The sequence below is a fragment of the Salmo trutta genome, chromosome 16, assembly GCF_901001165.1.
Source record: "Salmo trutta chromosome 16, fSalTru1.1, whole genome shotgun sequence".
NCBI lineage: Eukaryota > Metazoa > Chordata > Actinopteri > Salmoniformes > Salmonidae > Salmo > Salmo trutta.
In genome coordinates, this window is record NC_042972.1 from 33,641,841 (window position 1) to 33,664,042 (window position 22,202).

Here is a 22,202-nt window from a genome sequence, read left to right on the forward strand (position 1 = left end):
GACATTCGGTAGCTCCTACCTATATATGTATAATTTTAGGAGCTGGATTGCCTGTCTTTGCAATTATTTTCTCTCTCCTTTGCGCTCGTTAGTTAATTTTGTTAGCATTCTGGTAATATAATTTTTCCACCCTTGTGTACTAAGCTAGTAATACCGTAAATCCCGGGATGAGAGAAGAATGGTATGAAGATGTGAAAATCTGTATACCGCACAACCTTATTCTGTAGTAGCGATACTGTGGGGAAGGGTCTTGGCATTGATATTTGGGTATGTCAGAGGGAGAGATGTTTCATTGCAGCAAAGATTGGGTATTGGAGACAGTGTATGTTAGTGTAAACAACAGGGCCAACTTGGTTACTGCAAAAGTCTCTGTGTACGCTGTGACCTTCAAATCCTACTTTGTAAGGAGAAAAATGTCCTCCTGTAGCCTTGGCAGAGATATTAGGATAGGTAAGAAGACAGAGTTTTCTTACTGCAGTCTGGGCAGTGATGTGAGTGCAGCCAACAATTTTTGCCCCAGCAAGTGGCTTCTCTCCCTGGGCTCTCTTCCTGAGGGAGATTAATGCTGACATATCTGTGGGGAAAGAGAGAAGTGGGGTGATAAAGAGAGTGACGGAGATAGAGAAACGGAAAGAAAAAGAGATTCCAAACGTGTTAGCTACATTCAGAGAGTAGACAAACAGAAAAGTGGTCTGAATATAAAGCCCTTCCAACTCTCCCATCTTCCACAGAAATCTCTCTCAAAATTAAGGGGCTCAAAGAATTTCCTGCACCAAAACCTGAGCGCCGTAAAATTCAAATAACCTCAAATAAGCTATGACTTTGCAACCTGCCAATTCATATTGGACAAGGATGATCACTCCATATCAATCCCTGGAGTTGTTCTGACAGTGTTAAGGGTGTAGATTCAGCTGCCATGCTGCACACAACATTTAGGCCGAGGATAACACATCAAATCTAAGTTATTTGGGGAGTAATGTCTGAAATCAAACACAATAATGATAAAATGAGAACTTTAGACAAAGAATTTGCTACATGGCAAAAACTGAAGGTCAGCTTCATCAAAGGTGTCAACTGGTGGTTAGGCCTAGGACCGTATTACCACAACACCGGCGGTCAGGAGTCATGACCTCAGTCAAATTCTACATGACCGTTTAGTCACGGTAACTAGGATTCTCCAAGCTCTGATGCTGCTAGTCATTAGTAGCCTACCAAACTTGCTAACTGCCTGGTACTCAGCACTCTATTGTCCCTGTAATCACTCTGACAACACAAACATAATCGAAAATCAAACACTTCATGAAAGCCCATAAGCTCATGTTGCGCAACATTTCTATAGGCTATGCAATCGCGTGAGAAAACAGAGTTTTGATGGCCTCTATTAAAAATAGGAGGATGCGATTAGCTTTCTATAGGCCAGGCCTACTATATTTATTCGTCAACTTTCCAAATATTAAGCGCATTGCTTCGCTTTACAACAGGAGTACAGCCTACCTGGCTGGCATGAAAGTGAACCATGGGAAAAGCGTCCTCCATTCGCTATTTTAGTGCATGAATAACATTTATTGTTTTTCCCCTGCCCCGAGACAGATGCATGATAATGGTCCATTCTAAATCAAAACTAATTTCACACATATACACTATATATACACAAAAGTATGTGGACACCCCTTCAAACGAATGGATTTGGATATTTCAGCCACACCTGAAATGTATTATCACTTATGAATGATGCCCAGCATGCGCAGTAAGGCAAGAATTTTTTGTGTGTGACTTTTTAAAATCATAGTCACACTTCCCATATAGCCTAGCCCATAGGCCTATATGTTTTGATAAGGTTTGTAGCACAAATAAAATGGGCAAATAACTTCCAAAAATGAAGCACATTAATGGTCTTTACAACCGGTGAAGAGCCTAACTGGCACACAAAGGCGGCGCGTGAGTTTCAAGTTGTGTAGATAATTTTCACCAGAGAAATGCACCTTTATAATAAAGCATTACTTGCATAATCGAATTTGCAGTTACTTTTGAGAACAGTGTTTTCCCACTAATTGTGCGCATTGCTACGTTTATAATCTGAAGAAATAACCTAATAGTTAATCAACATTTTAAGCTAAATGTTCTGATCTGTTGCATCAGCCTCATTGCTTTAAAAAAAATGTTGATGCGAATGGTTGTATTCATTTGGGATCTATCGCATCCAACAACTGTCCCAGAGTATATTTATTTCTCGCACAGAAGGACAAGTTGACCAATAGAATAGGTCAACTTTTGTACTATGGGGGATAGTAGATAGGCTAGTGCTTTTGCTGTTCGTTAGGCCTACTCATCTTGTTGGCTGTCGAAAAGTAAATATGGACTGTTCTTCTAACATCTTCAGTAGGTACCGCGGAATTCAATAAGAGGGACGCGCACAGTTGCGTCCCTGATGTGTCCGTCTTCACTTCTAGCCTACTTCAGTGTTGAGATGGCTGTGAGAAGGACCCGATCAAGTGACGGGCATTGGCTAATAAGAATTGAGGTATCTGAGAGAGCCATGTGAGTGAGAGGTGGCTGCCGGGAGAAGGAAATGATAATTATTATATTCAGCCCAAGGGCACATCGGCCACTTTGGCCGCAAAATGCATGGATTTTTAGGGGGCATTACTGCCACACAAGGAGGATGCCGCTGGAATTTCGAGGCCTGAGGAGCATATTATCAAGTGCTTCTTAAATTGTGAATGAGAGACTGATGAAGTGTGTGCATACTGCAAAAGCAACAAAGCAGAGCTCATGCCTTCCATGACTTTTTTCAAGTCATCATTAGAGTCACATCACACAGCATTAGAATGTATAAATAATCAAAACATATAGCCCAACGTTTGTATCACAACAAAATTTGCATAATTAAGCACCTGTTTCTTTGTTAACCGCTCAACACAGAAAAGCTGCATGTGCGCACTCCCTCGGAAATCGCTTGGAGAGAATATCCTTTCTTTTTTATTCAGCTATGTTCAATTGGATTCTTCATTCTAAAAAATTATGCCACGGAATTCTAAGCAAATCTTGTTTGCTAAATGAACTAGTGTAGCCCACAGCTATGGTATAGCCAGATCTGGCCCTAACATAAGGACAATTCAGAGTTTGCTTTTCTGTTCTTCTGAAATTGACTACATTTTCTTCATATCATGTTTCTTTAGACCAAAGGTCTGCATCAGTGACTTGCAGGCTATGCGTGGAAGCCAAGAGATGCTAAACGTGTTAATTGTAATTAACGGTCAATTACCGTGAGACCGGCAGTTATTTGCTTGACAATCACCAGCTGACAACATTTCATGACCGCCACAACCCTAGTTAGAACGAGTGAATCTTAGATTTTTCTGCATAATGTTTTTCTCTCTCTGATATGACTTGTGAGTTACACTTCAAATGACTGATCAGCAAAACCAAAGAATAGCCTAATAATACGACACAGCAGTCATCTATGAAGCCCTTAAGAGCAGAAGCCATATCTGCAGAAAGATTGGTCGAGGTCAATCTGACTATAGATAACAAGCTTACTATAGATAACAAGCTTACTATAGATAACTAGCTAGACTCTAGCTGCTAGAGTATGTCAGTCATTCACAGAACTGAGCGAAGCTGTTCTTTTCTTATCCCAGATTCTCCCCTTCAATCAGTCTCTCGGTTAATCCGAGATTGCCAATCCTGGCCTTGGAGGGTGGGATTCTAGTACATTTCTGAGCAACAGGCCCAAAATCCTGGCAAGAGCAATATTTAGATATACTTTACTGTCTGTTGTTCACAGAAATGTTTTTGTTGCTCTTTTCATCCTGATTGATGCCAGTAGTGGTTTTATTAACATGTCCTAATATTACCTATGATCAAAGACTGTCAACCATTGATTAGTCTAATTGATTCATGCCATAAGACAGCAAATTTCAAGAACATGCTTTAAATAACCAACAACCAGTACCTTACACCTGGAGCCCCCTGGGAATGCTTTGAGGTTTATCACTTCTTATCATCTTGTGTTGTTCTGTGTGTGAGACGTGAAGGTGACAGGTTACAGAGCCATGCTATTGTACCTTGTTCTGCAATCTCAATCTCGCGACGACCAAATTCGGCCTGTTTGATGTTCTTCACACAGAAGTCACTGGTGCCCTTGGAGTTGAGCTGTGTTTTGTCCCGTGGTGAAGTCTCATCGTCAGAGCTGTCTGTGTAGGACGCAGCTGGGAAAGGAGACAGAGAGGGGAAAGTCAGCACGAAAGGGTCAAGCAATCCATATGTGTGTGTGTGTGTGTGTGTGTGTGTGTGTGTGTGTGTAGTACCGGAGCTGTAGCTGTCCGTGGATGACTGAGAGATGGATCGAGATAGCGAGCGTCGGCCAGCCTTGGTAGGGAACCTGCTGAACTCCTGCTTGTCTTCCACAAACTGGATTTGCTGAAGGTGCAAAAGAGGGTACAATTTAGACTAAAGCTGACCCCATTTAGTCTACTGGTTGATTGTTTGGCCGATAGGCTGTTGGTTAACCAAGATTTCATAAGTCGAGCAGTAGCAAAGAAATTCAAATAATTATAATTCATGGTGTACAAGACACCAGTCTGATTCACGCCTGCCTGAGTAGACTAATCCATTGTGGAGGCAGTGGGGATGGCACGTACTACAGCAATTCTATTGTTATATGACGTAAGAACAATAGTGCAACACTAATAAAGATATTATTTTATAACAAATGTGTTTTCTCCCGCGTTGGATAGTCGTCCCTGTCCACGGTTCTGAAACACATCAGTGCGCTGTTGAATTGGCGCCTTTTCCTAGACCATGTTGCTATGTGCATAATAGAAAAGTTAAACAGCATATTGGTGTTGAGAACAACTCGGCGGAGGCAGCAGAATAAGGAGACGAGAAACAGCCCTTGCCTTATTGCCTAAGAAAAGTGAGGAAACAGCAACTTAATTAGGTCTAGAATCAATAGCCGAACTGTTAAATGTGCCTGGATTTATAAATAATCCATATACACTACCTGTCAAAAGTTTTAGAACACCTAATCAGTCAAGGGTTTTTCTTTATTTTTTTACATTGTAGAATAATAGTGAAGAGATCAAAACTATGAAATAACACATATGTAATCACGTAGTAACCAAAAAAGTTAAAGAAAATCAAAATATATTTTAGATTCTTCAAATAACCACCCTTTGCCTTGATGACAGCTTTGCACACTCTTGGGATTTTCTCAACCAGCTTCATGAGGTAGTCACCTGGAATGCATTTCAATTAACAGGTGTGCGTTCTTAAAGTTAATTTGTGGAATTTCTTTCCTTAATGCCTTTGAGCCAATCAATCAGTTGTGTTGTGACAAGGTAGGGGGTATACAGAAGATATCCCTACTTGGTAAAAGACCAAGTCCATATTATGGCAAGAACAGCTCAAATAAGCAAAGAGAAATGACCGTCCATCATTATCCTTTAAGACATGAAGGTCGGTCAATCCGGAACATTTCAAGAACTTTGAAAGTTTCTTCAAGTGCAGTCGCAAAAACCAAGCGCTATGATGAAACTGGCTCTCATGACGACAGCCACAGGAAAGGAAGACCCAGAGTTACCTCTGCTGCAGAGCATAAGTTCATTAGAGTTACTAGCCTCAGAAATTGCAGCCCAAATAATTGCTTCAGAGTTCAAGTAACAGACATCTCAACATCAACTGTTCAGAGCAGACTGCGTGAATCAGGCCTTTATGGCCGAATTGCTGCAAAGAAACCACTACTAAAAAGGACACTAATAATAATAAGAGACTTGCTTGGCCCAAGAAACACAAGCAAATGGACATTAGACCAGTGGAAATCTGTCCTTTGGTCTGGACTCCAAATTGGAGATTTTTGGTTCCAACCGCCTTGTCTTTGTGAGACGCAGTGTGGGTGAACAGATGATCTCTGCTTGTGTATTTCCCACCGTAAAGCATGGAAGAGGTGGTGTGATGGTGTGGGGGTGCTTTGCTGGTGACACTGTCTGTGATATATTTAGAATTCAAGGCACAATTAACCAGCATGACTACCACAGCATTCTGCAGCGATACACCATCCCATCTGGTTTGTGCTTAGCGGAACTATCATTTGTTTTTCAACAGGACAATGACCCAACATATCTCCAGGCTGTGTAAGGGCTATTTGACCAAGAAGGAGAGTGATGGAGTGCTGCATCAGATGACCTGGCCTCCACAAATCACCCGACCTCTACCCAATTGAGATGATTTGGGATGAGTCGGACCGCAGAGTGAAGGAAAAGCAGCCAACAAGTGCTCAGCATATGTGGGAACTCCATCAAGACTGTTGGAAAGGTATTCCAGGTGAAGCTGGTTGAAAGAATGCCAAGAGTGTGCAAAGCTGTCATCAAGGCAAAGGGTGGCTATATTTGAAGAATCTAAAATAAACATTTGTTTAACACTTTTTTGGTTACTACATCATTCCATAGTTGATGTCTTCACTATTATTCTACAATGTATAAAATAGTAAAAATTAAGAAAACCCTTGAACGAGTATGTGTTCTAAAACTTTTGACAGGTAGTGTATATCTACAGAAATAAGACAGATCCTGTTTATATTGCCTGTGAGTGTTTGTTCAACTGCCTTCTGATTCCATGAGCACCAAGCCTCACGCAACCACCACATGTCAGATAAACAATTTCACAAATTTGTCTGTTTTTAAAATCTTTGCTTTGCTGTAATAAAGGCTTTACACTTTTTCCGTTAGAACAGCCACTCTGGTATTATTTATAATGCATTTATTGTTTACACTGTTCCAAATTGTCAGAAATAATATTTATAATTAAAACCCCTCCTTTTTCTTGATCTCCTTGTTGTTGTTGTTGATAATAATAATAATAATATCATCATCATTATAATAATTAAATATAGGTGAAAAAAAAAATATGATTTGAAGTGCAATCAAGCATTTTAGTTTTAAAATAAAATAAAGCAAGCCTTGAATAATTAGCCTAAACAATAAATAAACCGTTCCATTTCGGAAATTGCATTCACAAATGAATGTGATCGTTGTGTCTTTGCTGTAATAAAGGCTTAATAACTTAATAAAGGCTTAAGGTTGTTTATATTGTTCCAAATGGTCAGAAAATTATATTGTAATCTAACAGCATCTGTTTGGCACACAAAATATGCATGCAGCGCATGCTCCTTATCTTATTTTTCTTGATCTCCAGTATTTTCCACAACTAGTCAGATTTTTTCCATACATCTGACTACCCCTTTACCTCCTGTGCAACCAGTAAACATTCCCCCATTTGAAGCTTATTTGTCATGTCCTCTGCATCCATTTTACTTTTACCGTGTTTGAAGTTTGATATAACCAATTTATTGATGTGATTATGATATGCTATAGGTCAGGCCCTATTGATCATGTGCATGCAACGCATACGTGTCACGTAAAGAGAACAAGGGTTGAGGGAATACGAATTTTTCTCCTAAACAAATTAGGGATTTCGGTAACAGAACTTTTCAGTCAGAAATGGCTGAAATTATGTTGCAGCTTCAGCAACATGGACAGCGCGATAAATACTGTTAATGTTCTGTGGTGGTCGCTGCAGCAGGGAGGAGAGAGAGAGAGAGACACAGACAATGGGTGCTAGTCAGAGTCATTCGCTGTAATGTTTTTAACACAGCGCAGCAAGTCTGAGCCAGGCCCGGCACAATCATATCAATTGCGGTCTGACTCCCTCTAGTCATTTTTGTGTCTTAATTATTTCATTAAACAGTCTACTTAAAGCATCAGACAAGCTCAGTGCATATAGCTGATTTGATTAAAACACATAGATAGGATGGGTCTATTTATGGAAAAATACGTTTTAAAATTGCTCGAAAGAACAGATGACTCTTGGTCGACAAAGATTTTTTTCGTTGGATATCCCTAATTTAGAAAGACATCCCCCAACTTCAATTCACTTGTAACCTGGATCAAAAAATGTCAATATCTGGTCGCAAGAAATCATCCGATACCTATAATAGTGGTTTGTAACTAATTCAAAGCTACAGTATGTGTGATCAGGGCTGTGATGAAACAAACATACTGAGGCATAAGACAAAACATTGTGTTGCAACTTGAGAGAATTAGTTTTGGCATATTATTTTTCATGTAAAAGTAGTCTAAAGTCAAATTGTGAATGGATATGTATGCAAGGGGATATATTCACATCAAGCTTTGAGATATCATAAGGACTCTGTTCACTTCTAAGAGAACACTTGAATTTTGAATGCCTTCTCAGAAAAACCACTCTGTGTTGTGGTGGAGTTGAATCAGGTATGCAATTGTGGCCTAGAGAGTGTGTCGTATAGCCTAAATACATTGACACACATCAGGACAATACTATCCTGAAATGTTGAGCTTGCATTTTTATTGCAGAATCCAAAATATACTTTTTAGTTGTGCTAACCAACAGACGTCAGTTCACTGAGATGTGTCAGTTCATTGAGAAGTGTCGTCACTCGAGGTCAAAAGCCATATTTAGTGAAGTGACGACTTTCACTTTTGTAGAGGTTTGAAATACTGAGCTGTGGTGTGGACAGCATAGAAATAAGAGTTCCACTGAACTGGCAAGGCTATTCCAAAGGCAATTTCCATGGTCTTTCCAGTCGGACAGTATTATGCTTGTCAAGGAACATGATACTGTTCATGAAATATAGACTACTGTACAAATGGCTATGGTCTCAATTGCGATGTCACAATGTTTTGCGTTGCAATGGAGCCCAGTTTAAAAAACAACAAATCATCGCTCCAATGTACATAGAACCTCATCTGAAGTCCAGGCCTATTTACGGCTCTCAGAACTAGCTCCCTAAAGGGAAATGTGTCAAAACTACTTCCTGCACACATTCTTAAAGATTCACGAGAAACACCTTCTGACATGTTGAGGTTTCATACAAATACAGGTAATGTGTCATGAAGTCACGCAACACAACAATGCTAAGACAGGCTTGAGATAAAACATCTCTCAAACTAAGGTGCTTTAAAAGCATTATACAATGACATTATGAACAGGGTTTGTCCAACAGCTTCTTCGTTCTTTGGTAGCTACCAACGTTTTGAAAACTACAACTAATATTTGGATCGCTCATTAGCAGTCTGCAGTAAGCAGATAAGGTCTATGAAGGTATTACGCAACTATAACCCCTCTCATAGCCAATGCATGCTTTGCTAACCCACTCTATGTCCTGCGGGTGGTTACTGGGGAGGTCTAAATAGAGCCAGAGATGAATGTGGGTGGGATAATCGCCCCAGTATTTGAAGAATCCAGTGAGAACATAAGCATATTAACCTGGGGCTGGAGGCCAGAGAGGGACACCGGATATGGTGTTAAAATGCCAGTCGGTCTTTACACAGATTGAGGGCAGTGGGACCATAAATTAACCAACTTCACATTTTACCAGAACATTCCCCAAACAATTGTGTCTGTAAAGGCTAAAGCACCAATAGCAAAATGACAAAGAGCAATCATGTGAATCCAATCAATAAAGCTCTATTCAAGGTTAACACAGTTGACAATGGTGGAAACTAATTTAAAATGCAGCCTATTTCATAGGTCCCTTTTTTCAGATCATTGTAGACTTCAGAGACTGAACCACAAGGCATGCACAGAGTCACTGATGCACGCACACATATGCCTACACAGATTCAGATCATCCTCATGATTGCAGTCCACACATTACTCAGTGTGTCTGACACAAACAGTATAATAGCGAGTATTAATAATTTCGATTTTGTTTTTGCTGTCTAGTCGAGGCAGGACAAGTGCCAAGTTGGCAGTGTCCCAGAGATTCCCGGGGTAGCAACCTATCCCTGGAGGTTGAGTCGGGGTCACACAGTTCTGGTTGAATGTGCATACCTCCACATGCAGGTGAGGACCTGGTTGGGTAGTGACAGGATACAGAGAATCACCAATGGACATGTTTATGTTTGGATTGTATCTACCACTGTCAGCACATTTTGTGCTTGTATTACATTTTATGCCTGCAGGACACTGGTTCCCAAACAAAGAGCCAGTGATTTCTGCATGCTTTAAATCCACCCAAACTGAGATTTGAGATGAATACCTTGCACATCAGCAGCTGTAACTATATCCTCCTCCCTAAGTCGAGGCAGGGAGGGATGGATTGGGAGGTTTCTCCATAAACTGTCTTTGGAATGCAAATCTTTTCATTCCCGCAAAGTGCACAAGCCCAATCCTTTCTTAAATTCAGCCACAACAGAGACAGAACAGACTCCGTGTTAAAAAGAACAAGGGCTCAAAGTCCAGAGGCACTCTGCCAAAGCACGAGTAGTACAAAGAGATTAAGATTGTTTTCTTGGTTCATGTGTTGTTGTAAAGGTATACAGTATGTGTAAGAGCATTTTATTGTGTGGGATGCAGAGATAAGTATGCGTCTCTTCTACTACTTGGCATACACAGGATATGCTCCCCTCCATTCCCTATATTTCCTTTAACTGAGGGTCAACTTGAGTCCATGGCAAGACTAACACACAATTTTTTTCACTGTTTCTCTCTATTCTTCAGTTGGCCTATTCTATTCCCCTTTATGCTATGAATAAGAATGAGGGTTTCCATTCCAGACTACAAGCAAGAGGGACTCAGCCTTACTACTTTCTCTATTGCATTCAGTCAATTATCCACTGCATCTGTGTAGAGAACTGGGACAGCACAACAGAAAAATTCAGTTCACGCCCATAATCCTCTTTCAGAAAGCTGACCTCTATCAACTGCAAACAAACAAAAACATTTGACAGCATATGCTTAGGAGAGATTGTGTCTCTCTACCTTAACCACCATAATTGAGAAAGTCCTCATTAAATGGCTGGCTGCATTGTAACTTTTCTACAATGTGACTTATATCACCTTTAAGGGTGTTGAAAGCTCCCAACCTCTCCCAACAATAAACCAAGAACAAAAATAGGCTGCAAATATGACACTAAGTTCAAATAATCTTCCTTAGCAAGGTCAGGCAGCAGAGCAAAAACATAGAGGGTTTCTATGGAGCGGTTCTCAGACCATCCCCTCACCCGCTCTGGCCAATCTCACTCACCCTGTGTTTGTGTGCCTGTGCCATGGCTCCCGCTTGCAGCTCCATGCCTCCCACTTGCCGTACAGGTTCCACGTTCATCCCTTGCCAGTGTTCAAGCTCTTCTCCTGGTTGTTACGTACAGTGCCTGTTATCATGGAAATCTCCACACCAGGAGGGCAAAAGAGGGCCGTGGCATAGCCCCCACCAGCAGCCACCTGACAAATTATCTTCCCTTTCTTTTTTTCTGTGCTTTACTTGAGTTGTTTTCTGCTGTTTGCAGTATCGTCTCGGTGTCTTTCCCTCTCACCGTCTCTCTGCTAATGTTCTATTCCATGGATTTTTCTGCCATTGTAATCCTTGGGCTGGCAGCCTAAGCGTTTTTTTTTCTCCTTTTTTTTTTTCAGGTCGCCTAAGTCCAAACAGTCTAAAAATACGTATACTTGTTTTTTTTGCAATACATTTTCGGAATGGAATAACTCTGTGTAAACGTAAATGGCTAAAATCAGATAAAGTATGTAAAAACGGTAATGGAACTATATATATATATATATATATATATATATATATATATATATATATATATATATATAGTTCCATTGCTAAAAAAAAAAAAATAAAAAAAAAAAATGTTATATATATATATAATTTTATTTTTTTATTTTATTTTTTTTATAACCAATGAGAATTGAAAATTCCCTCAAATCTATTTAGCCGTATTGATAGCCTTCCCTGTAGCTCAGTTGGTAGAGCATGGTGTTTGCAACACCAGGGTTGTGGGTTCGATTCCCACGGGGGGCCAGCACAGAAAAAAAAAAAGAAAATGTATGAAAAAAATGTATGAAATTGTATGAAATGTATGCATTCACTACTGTAAGTCGCTCTGGATAAGAGCGTCTGCTAAATGACGTAAATGTAATGCAAATGATTTTATTATGTTTGAGCAAAAAAACACAGCATTAGCAAAATGCATAGACTTGCAGAAAACTAGCTTTAAAACTGCAACATTTTCTCTCAGCTCCATGGCAGAATATGTATAATTGGAGGAAATTAGGTTTAAAACTGCACAAATGTATCTTAGGTCCATGGAGACAAAAGGTAGGATTGAGGGAATTGGCTTAAAAATGTACAAATGTCTACACTGCATAAAAAATCCTCTAAAATGTAGCCGCGCCCCTTGCCACACCCATAACCAGAAAAAAAACACTAATTTGTGGAGTATCGTGACCCTTTCCATCCAATGTAATCCTGGCAGTAGCTGCTTGCTAATAGATAGCTTGAGGTTGATGGCTAATAAAAAATGATGGAAAGGGAATTAAAGCCTGTCTCCATAAGCCTAAAATCACTCCAGCAGATCTGACCAGGCCCACAGATCTGGTCCAGCCTAAAAAAAATAATACTATTCTGACCCATCTTACCTTATTTACACACTCAAACAACCCCCCCCCCCCCACACACACACACACACACACACTAAAATAGGGTATAGGATGTAGTGGTACACACCAGAGTATGGGTTTTAGAATGAGCAGTCAGTCACTAGACATTTAATTCCCCACAGCTAATACTAATACCCGCACCTGGCCGCCAAGCCAATGGCCAATAAGTCAGCATACTCCTCTACGCTATAATGAGGATCAGTAGTGACCTCATTACATTATAAACCATAAAACGCACTGCTGCAGCAAAGGGAGCTTTCATTTAAGCATGCTTCACGCTTCCCTGGGTAATATCCATCAATTAGCTTTTTAAAGACAAGTGTATCAAAACGGCAAAAGTGCTAGGTCGTTAGTATTTCAGCACAAAGTTTGTGATCAATATCACTCGGATATGATGATTCTGAAAGAATGCTTCTAAGAACAGGCTTCTGAGAACAAGCTTCTAGGTAGGCTAGATAAGGGGAATTAGCATCAGGCAGTGATGAGCTGTATTTAGCCCTGGTCAGGCAGGGGACTTCACTGTGGATGAGCTAAGGTCATCCCCTAGGGTTGCCTTCTGGATTTAGCTCACACTACGTCCTGTCACATTTGATGGACAGGTGTTCCCTTCCACTGAGCAGTGAGGTCACACTGCCGTCTCCATGATAGATTCCATGACGCCTGCCTGAATTAATCTCCAGACAATTCGCCAGCAGAGTGTTCTGGGAAACAAGCTGATGCTGCACTCACGACTGACTATGTATGTGAACAACAGACACACAAAGCAAAACCCTCCTCCAAAAGCAAGTAACACGGCTCAGTTGGTATACTGCTCACACCTGTAACTGGATAACACTGACCAGCGTTCCAAGAGGAGGAAACAAAATGAGAGCTCAAGACCAAAACCTATGGTTCTTGAAGGAAATCCCAAATTAACAGAGACAGATGAAGTTGTCAGTATCAACTCTGGCATGGATGAGTAATAACGTTTCTATGTCGGCAACAGCACAGCACCAACAAGTCACCAGAGGGTAAGAGTCGAGAAGCTAAAGAAGTCACTGGATCAAGAAGAATGTTAAAATAGTGACTTAACCTGTGCACATAAAGGAAATCCCATTTGCTTATAATCTCTCCATTGTTAGTCAATTTAGGCATCCTATCCAATGGTACACCACATGACCAAAAGTATGTGGACACCTGCTCGTCGAACATCTCATTTCAAAATCATGGGTATTAACATGGAGTTGGCCCCCCCTTTGCTGCTTTAACAGCCTCAACTCTTCTGGAAAGGCTTTCCACTAGACGTTGGAGCACTGCTGCAGGGATTTGCTTCCATTCAGCCACAAGAGCATTAGTGAGGTTGGGCACTGATGTTTGGCGATTAGGACTGGCTTGCAGTCAACGTTCCAATTAATCCCAAAGGTGTTCGATGGGGTTGAGGTAAGGGCTCTGTGCAGGCCAGTCATGTTCTTCCACAACGATCGACAAACCATTTCTGTATAGACCTCAACTTTGTGCACAGGGGAATTGTCATGCTGAAACAGTAAAGGGCCTTACCCAAACTGTTGCCACAAAGTTGGAAGCACAGAATCATCTAGAATGCTGCAGCGTTAAGATCTCTTCATTGGAACTAAGGAGCCTAGTCTGAACCACAAAACACAGCCCCAGACCATTATTCTTCCTCCCAAAAACGTTAGTTGGCACGATGCATTCGGGCACAGATTTGGCCGTCGGATTGCCAGATGGTGCAGCATGATTCATCAATCCAGAGAAAGCGTTTCCACTGTTCCAGAGTCAAATGGCGGTAGGCTTTACACCACTTCAGCCGACACTTGGAATTGTGCATGGTGATCTTAGGCTTGTGTGCAGCTGCTCGGCCATGGAAACCCATTTCATGAAGCTCCCGACGAACAGTTCTTGTGCTGACGTTAATCCAGAGGCAGTTTGGAACTCGGTAGTCAGTGTTGCAACCAAGGACAGACAATTTTTGACGTGCTACGCGCTTTAGCACTTGTCGGTCGTTGTTTGAGCTTGTGTGTCCTACCACTTCCCGGCTGAGGCCGTTGTTGGTCATTGTTGACCGGGGCAGGTCTAGTGGGGCAGAAATTTGATGAACTGCCTTGTTGGAAAGGTGGCATTCTAAACTCAGCAAAAAAAAGTAACATCCTCTCACTGTCAACTACGTTTATTTTCAGCAAACTGAACGTATGTAAATATTTGTATGAACATAAGAATCAACAACTGAGATAAACTGAACAAGTTCCACTGACTAACAGAAATTGAATAATGTGTCTGAGAACAAAGGGGGGTCAAAATCAAAAGTAACAGTATCTGGTGTGGCCACCAGCTGCATTAAGTACTGCAGTGCATCTCCTCCTCATGCACTGCACCAGATTTGCCAGGTCTTGCTGTGAGAGGTAACCCCACTCTTCCACCAAGGCACCTGCAAGTTCACAGACATTTCTGGGGGGGATTGGCCCTAGATCTCACCCTCCGATCCAACAGGTCCCAGACGTGCTCAATGGGATTGAAATCAGGGCTCTTCACTGGCCATGGCAGAAAACGGACATTCCTGCCTTGCAGGAAATCAGCCATACTGCTTGTTCTGTGCGTGGTGGCATTGTCATGCTGGAGGGTCATGTCAGGATGAGCCTGCAGGAAGGGTACCACATGAGGGAGGAGGATGTCTTCCCTGTAACGCACAGCGTTGAGATTGCCTAAAATGACAAGCTCAGTCTGATGATGCTGACGCACCACTCTAGACCATGATGGACCCTCCACCTCGATCCCGCTCCAGAGTACAGCCCTCGGTGTAACGCTCATTCCTTCGACGATAAATGCGAATCAGACTATCACCCCTGGTGAGACAAAATGCGAGTCGACAGTGAAGAGAACTTTTTGCCTGTCCTGTCTGGTCCAGTGGCGATGGGTTTGTGCCCATAGCCGAAGTTGTTGCCGGTGATGTCTGGTGAGGACCTGCCTTACAACAGGCCTACAAGCCCTCAGTCCAGCCTCTCTCAGCCTATTGCGGATAGTCTGAGCACTGATGGATTGTGCATTCCTGGTGTAACAGGCAGTTGTTGCCATCCTGTACCTGTCCTGCAGGTGTGACATTCGGATGTACCGATCCTGTGCAGGTGTTGTTGCACGTGGTCTGCCACTGTGGACGATCAGCAGTCCGTCCCGTCTCCCTGTAGTGCCGTCTTAGGCGTCTCACAGTACGGACATAGATCGCAATTTATTGCCCTGGACACATCTGCAGTCCTCATGCCTCCTTGCAGCATGCCTAAGGCACGTTCACACAGATGAGCAGGGACCCTGGGCATCTTTCTTTTGGTGTTTTTCAGAGTCAGTAGAAAGGCCTCTTTAGTGTCCTAAGTTTTCATAACTGATCTTAATTGCCTACTGTCTGTAAGCTGTTAGTGTCTTAGGGACCGTTCCACAGGTGCACGTTCATTAATTGTTTATGGTTAATTGAACAAGCATGGGAAACAGTGTTTAAACCCTTTACAATGAAGATCTGTGAAGTTATTTGGATTTTTACCAATTATTTTTGTAAGACAGGGTCCTGAAAAAGAGATCTCTTTTTCTGAATTTTATGACGGTGCCACGTTGAAAGTCACAGCTCTTCAGTGAGGCTATTCTACTGCCAATATTTGGCCTATGAGATTGCAATGGCTGTGTGCTCCATTTTATACACCTGTCTGGTACTGCTTGTAGCTGAGCAGTCTAGCTTTGATTTGTGATTGCGATTTAACAAACTCTACGATTTTAAAATATATACACGTCCATGATCTTTTCTACATACTTTATAACGTCCCCCCCCCCCAAAAAAAGTTACTGTTTGGATTTAGGCATCCCAAAAAACGCTTAAGCGGCCCACCCCAATGATTTCAATGGCAGAATAATCCCTGATTCAGGAATGGAAAAAGATTACAGGTAGGTGGCATGATAAGGTCTGACAAATACAAAAATGTATTTTCCCCAATCGTCCTACAGAAGGGAGAATCAGCATCTGTAAGCTTTCAAAGTGGATAAGACCACAGACTAGCCAGATTTAGGTGGGAGGAAAGATGGGAGAAAATGGGTTTCGGGGGTGGGGGATCAGTGACATTTGGTGCGGTAGAGCAGGGAGGGGAACAGACGGGCTAACAAAGTGTCAGGAGTAACGCGTGGCTTTTAAGAGTAATATGTGGCTGTATTCTCTTTAAACAAATGCATCATTGGCTCAGCTGTGTTGTATAACTTCCAACTGAAAACTAACAGAGAGCGAGCTAGAGCTAAAGCACACCCACACACAGCTAAGGTCAAGTCCCAGCATTACTGGTCACCCACAGTTCCTGGTCTGTCTTTCAGTTCCCTAAAAATGAATAATATATACACTTTACTGGAATGATCATTTCAAATAGGCCAACACATGTAAAGGTAACAAAAACTCTCACATTATGTCAGCTGCCCACTCAAACTGTATGTCGATTTCTATTGCGCCCGCTCTCTGAAGAGCCCAGAAGGCTTCATTTCCTGCTGGACCAGCGTTGCATAACGCCCACAAAATGTGTGTGTGTCTTTTTGTGAGTGTGCGTATGCGTGTACACATGCATTTGAGTGTAACATTACACCTCCGGCTTGCGTAATATGACAGGCTGCTCCTGGGAGCTAACGCAGGAGAGAGCTCCAAGCTAATGTTTATTCAGAGGCAGAGAAAATTCTCTCTCTAATGAGATCCAAGCTAATTTTCAGAGTTAATTATTACTGTTTTTGGGAAGATTATTTCTATAACATCCATGCAAAATGAGAGAGAGAGACCTACACACTGTTGAAAAAGAGAGAAAAAAAATCCAAAACTGAGGCTTCAATGCAAAAACAAAGGTTAAAAACAATATTTATGCACTATGAACTTTGCATTTAATCCTTGCATCTGAAACCGACAATATATTTGCAATAAGGACTTTTAAAAAGCGTTGACGGCCTCCAATCATTTCTATGATATCCGTGCATAAACCTATAAGCCAAGAGGTTTTAGTAGCTACTAGGGAACTTTTTGATAAGTCATCCTGTGGCACCTGCTTCTTGGCAGAGCCAGTGAGGTTTATAGAGCTGCACAGCGATGTTGCGCAGGTGTTACTAATGTAGCAGATGTTACAACAGGGCCTGAGTTGGAGAACCCAAAAACAATCCTATTAGTTCCTGACCGGTGAGAGGGAGGACTATTTCCAGTTTCTCAGCGTGTCTACCCCACAGTACATAGGATAGACTCAACCCTCTCACATAACGGAGTCGTGAATTACAACCCCTAAGCTTTATTGCAGGGATCGTGAAGGCTCTCTTAAGAACTGGGATTAATTGCAGTGCATGTAGTTCCCTTTTTGATAGACTTGCAGACACAGTTTGCTTATAGGCAAACCGAACGAGTGTGCTCACATACTCCCTTAAAAAGACCTTCGCTTGAAAAACAAGAAAATCACGCCCCTTCACGGACGAAGGGGCGTAGACTTCGGCTCCCAAACTTCGGCTGGCCTCTGGGGAAAAAAATAGAGTGTGCCCGAACAGCCAAAAAAAACCTTACCGAAGGGACAAAATGGCGTCATAACATATGCACAAACCCAACTGTTTCGGCTGGGAAGCATGCGGACGCCTTTAATACCACCTTATCATGCAGTTTCAAGAAGACAGCAGACTGGTTTTCAAAATTCCAACGGCCAACTTCCTCCTTCCTTGGTTTGAGAGACAATGAACATTGAGAAAACTCTCGTCATCAGGCATCGAAATGCCCAGGAGCATCGACAGCCATGGATGGCCCCATTGTGTGGCTGTAACCAATGCCTGACGGCCAAAGTGGCCGTTGTGCCCTTGGGCTGAATATAGTCATAATTCTTCTCCCGGCTGCCAAACGCCCTGCACCGAAGCACCTCTCACTCACATGGCTCTCTCAGATATCTCAATTCTTATTAGGCAATGCCTGTCATGCAATCGGGTCCTTCTCACAGGCCTCACAGCTCCGAAGTAGGCTACTAGGGAAGACGGACACCTTGGGGATGCAACGGCGGGCGTCCTCCTTATTAAATTCCCAGGCGCATACTGAAGATGTTAGAAGAACTGTCCACATTTACTTTGTCAGCTAATGAAATGAGTAATGAACAGAAAAAGCACTATCCTATGTCAATCTACTATCCCCTGTAGTACAGAAGTTTACCCATTCGATTGGTCAGCTTGTCGTTCTGCGAGAGGAACAAATATTTCAGACTGTTGTGGGATGATAGATCCCAAATTATTACAACCACTGAACATCAACAAAAAAAAAACTTTTAAAAGCAAATGAGGCGTTTAGCTTAAAATGTTAATAAACTATTAGGCTATTTCTTCACATAAGCACAGCAATACGCAGTAAGCGCAAATGTTCCAAAATAAAATTAGCAGGAAAACACTGTTCTCCAAAGCACACAACAAATGAGAGCGGTTTAATGACAGATATGAAAATATGATTTTGAAATTTAGAAAGAGGGACGATCTAAAGCAACAACGGGTTAACACTTTAGACCCGAATAGAATTCTAGAATGCTGCTGTAGATTACTGAGAATGTTCAAGATAAAGCTCATTTTCTCACACATGATAATTACAAGTTAACTTGTGCTCTTTAAAACCTAACATTTTCTTTCATGACACCTCATTCAGGTCAACAGGAATAACACTCCTTTATGCTTCCATTGTGTAGACACTATCAAAAAACGATTAATACTTCAATTTAGTCAATTTAGTCAATTTGACTAAATTACTCAAATCGAAAATGTGACCAGAGTACAATATTCAGAAAGTATTTCAAAACCCACACAAGTAGGCTATTTGATTGACAACAATTCTTACTTCTGTAACAATATACTGAACAAAAATTTAAACAAACATGTAAGGTGTTGGTCCCATGTGCTGAAATAGAAGATCCCAGAAATTTTACAGGCGCATGAAAAGGTTCTTTCTCTCAAAGTTTGAGCACAAATTTGTTCACATCCCTATTAGCGAGCATTTCTCCTTTACCAAGATAATCCATCACCCTGACAGGTGTGGCATATCAAGTGGCTGATTAAACAGCATGATCATTACACATGTGCACCTTGAGCTGAGGACAAAGAAAAGGCACTCTAAAATGTGCAGTTTTGTCACAACACAATGCCAGAAGTCTCAAGTTGTGGGAGTGTGCAAATGGCATGCTGACTGCAGAAATGTCCACCAGAGCATTGAATGTTCATTTCTCTACCATAAGCCGCCTTCAACGTAGTTTTAGAGAATTTGGCAGTACATCCAACCGGCCTCACAACCGCAACCCCGTGCACCCACGCCAACCCAGGACCTCCACATCCGGCTTCTTCACCTGCGGGATCGTCTGAGACCAACCACCAAGACATCTGATGAAACTGAAGATTATTTCAGTCTGTAGTAAAGCCCTTTTGTGGGGAAAAACAAATTCTGATTGGCTGGGCCTTGCTCCCAAGTGGGTGGGCCTATGCCCTCCCAGGACCACCCATGGCTACGCCCCTGCCTAGTCATGTGAAATCCATAGATTAGTCTAATGAATTTATTTAAAATTACTGATTTCCTTATATGAACTGTAACTCAGTAAAATCATTGAATATGTTGCATGTTGCGAATATATTTTTGTTCAGTATAAAAATGCAAACAACTATTCAAAGACCATTTCAAAATGTAGATGACCTCTCTCAATAAGATTTAGCGCAGATTAGGCCTGACAAAATGTTGAAATAGTAGCCTACTTTGACAACAATTCAGTGAATGAAACAAGTATTAGATAGAAAATGGCAGAAGAAATACAACATTTACCTGGCGCTAACTTTGCAAATAGCACTGCTGCGTGATTTGCAAAGTCACAGTCAATCGATCAATAATATAAATATACTCTTAGCAAAAAAAATGTATCTATAATTTATAATCTGTAGGAACTATAAGAATAGAAAGGTTCAGAACTTTTGTGAAACATCACAGCAGAAAAATATGGCAAATACAAATTAAAACTGGATGGTGTTCAGAGATAGATGGGAGAGGTGGTGTGGAGCTGAAGGGTAAGACAAAAAAATAAGATTACTAATGTAAAATATACTGTGTCTAAAATGTATATACAGTGCATTCAGAAAGTATTCAGACCCCTTGGCTTTTTCCACGTTACAACCTTATTCTAAAATGAATTTAAAAAATGGTCAATCTACACACAATACCCCACAATGACAAAGCAAAAACGGATTAAGAAATGTTTGCAAATTTACATGAACATTTTTTTATAATCACATTTACATGAGTATTCAGACACTTTACTCAGAACTTTGTGGAAGCACCTTTGGCAGTGATTACAGCCTAGAGTCTTCTTGGGTATGATGCTACAAGCTTGGCACACCTGTATTTGGGGAGTTTCTCCCATTGTTCTCTGCAGATTCTCTCAAGCTCTGTCAGGTTGGATGGGGAGCGTCGCTACACAGTTATTTTCAGGTCTCTCCAGAGATGTTCGCTCGGGTTCAAGTCCGGGCTCTGGCTGGACCACTCAAGGACATTCAGAGACTTGTCCCGAAGCCACTCCTGCGTTGTCTTGGCTGTGTGCTTAGGGTCGTTGTCATGTTGGAAGGTGAACCTTCGCCTCAGTCTGATGACTGAGCACTCCAGAGCAGGTTTTCATCAAGGATCTCTGTACTTAGCTCCGTTCATCTTTCCCACGATCCTGACGAGTCTCCCAGTCCCTGCCTCTGAAAAACATCCCCAGAGCATGATGCTGCCACCACCATGCTTCACCGTAGGGATGGTGCCAGGTTTCCTCCAGACATGACGCTTGGCATTCAGGCCAAAGAGTACAATCTGGTTTTCATCAGACCAGAGAATCTTGTTTCTTGTGGTCTGAGAGTCCTTTAGGTGCCTTTTGGCAAACCCCAAGAGAGCTGTTATGTGCCTTTTATTGAGGGGTGGCTTATGTCTGGTCACTCTACCATAAAGGCCTGATTGGTGGAGTGCTGCAGAGATGGTTGTCCTTCTGGAAGGTTCTCCCATCTCCACAGAGGAACTCTGGAGGTCTGTCAAAGTGACCATTCGCCGGATCACCTTTCACTTGATCACCTCCCTGACCAAGGCCCTTCTCCCCCCGATTGCTCAGTTTGGCCGGGCGGCCAGCTCTAGGAAGAGTCTTGGTGGTTCCAAACTTCTTCCATTTAAGAATGGAAGCCACTGTGTTCTTGGGGACCTTCAATGCTGCAGAAAGGGTCTGAATACTTATGTCAATAAGGAATGTTTTTTTATTTTTTATAAATTTCCAAAAATGTGTCATTATGGGGTATCGTGTGTTGTGTGTAGATTGCTGAAGATTTTTTAAGGCCATTTTAGAATAAGGCTGTAAAGTAACAAAATGTGGAAATAGTCAAAGGGTCTGAATACTTTCCGAAGGCAACGTATAAAACACATACACACAACAACTGTTCAGTGTCAATAAAAGATTTGTAGGACAAATTCATATTTCACACTGTCACTTTTGTTTTTGCATTTAGTCTACAACATGTCATGGAACTTCTGGAAGAAGCAGGGCCCCATCCTGCAAAGAGCACCCAAATGAGGTTTCTACAGATCTCACACTCTTTGCCCTGCGTCCACTCCGGATGCACACCACACCTTCCCTTACGCCCTTCAAACTTAATCTGCTTTCAAATGACGTACAACTCAGTCCACACGCCCTGGCGCCACACTTTTGGCTCCCCTCTTC

The 22,202-nt window shown here is 41.8% G+C and overlaps 1 protein-coding gene across 2 annotated transcripts in view; it reads right to left on the reverse strand.

Annotated features, from left to right (window-relative positions):
- LOC115150611 (S-adenosylhomocysteine hydrolase-like protein 1) overlaps positions 1-22,202 on the reverse strand; it is a 62,645-nt gene that overhangs the window by 18,914 nt on the left and 21,529 nt on the right. Inside the window, exons 1-4 of one of the 2 annotated variants that reach the window (XM_029694075.1) lie at positions 11,066-11,576; positions 4,311-4,422; positions 4,068-4,211; positions 474-574 (exon numbers count right to left, since the gene is read on the reverse strand). In XM_029694075.1, the coding sequence (XP_029549935.1) occupies positions 474-574; positions 4,068-4,211; positions 4,311-4,422; positions 11,066-11,143 (435 nt within the window). In that variant the 5' untranslated portion in view covers positions 11,144-11,576. Of the gene's footprint in view, positions 1-473; positions 575-4,067; positions 4,212-4,310; positions 4,423-11,065; positions 11,577-22,202 lie in introns of those variants that run through there. The other variant, XM_029694074.1, reaches the window with a different exon arrangement.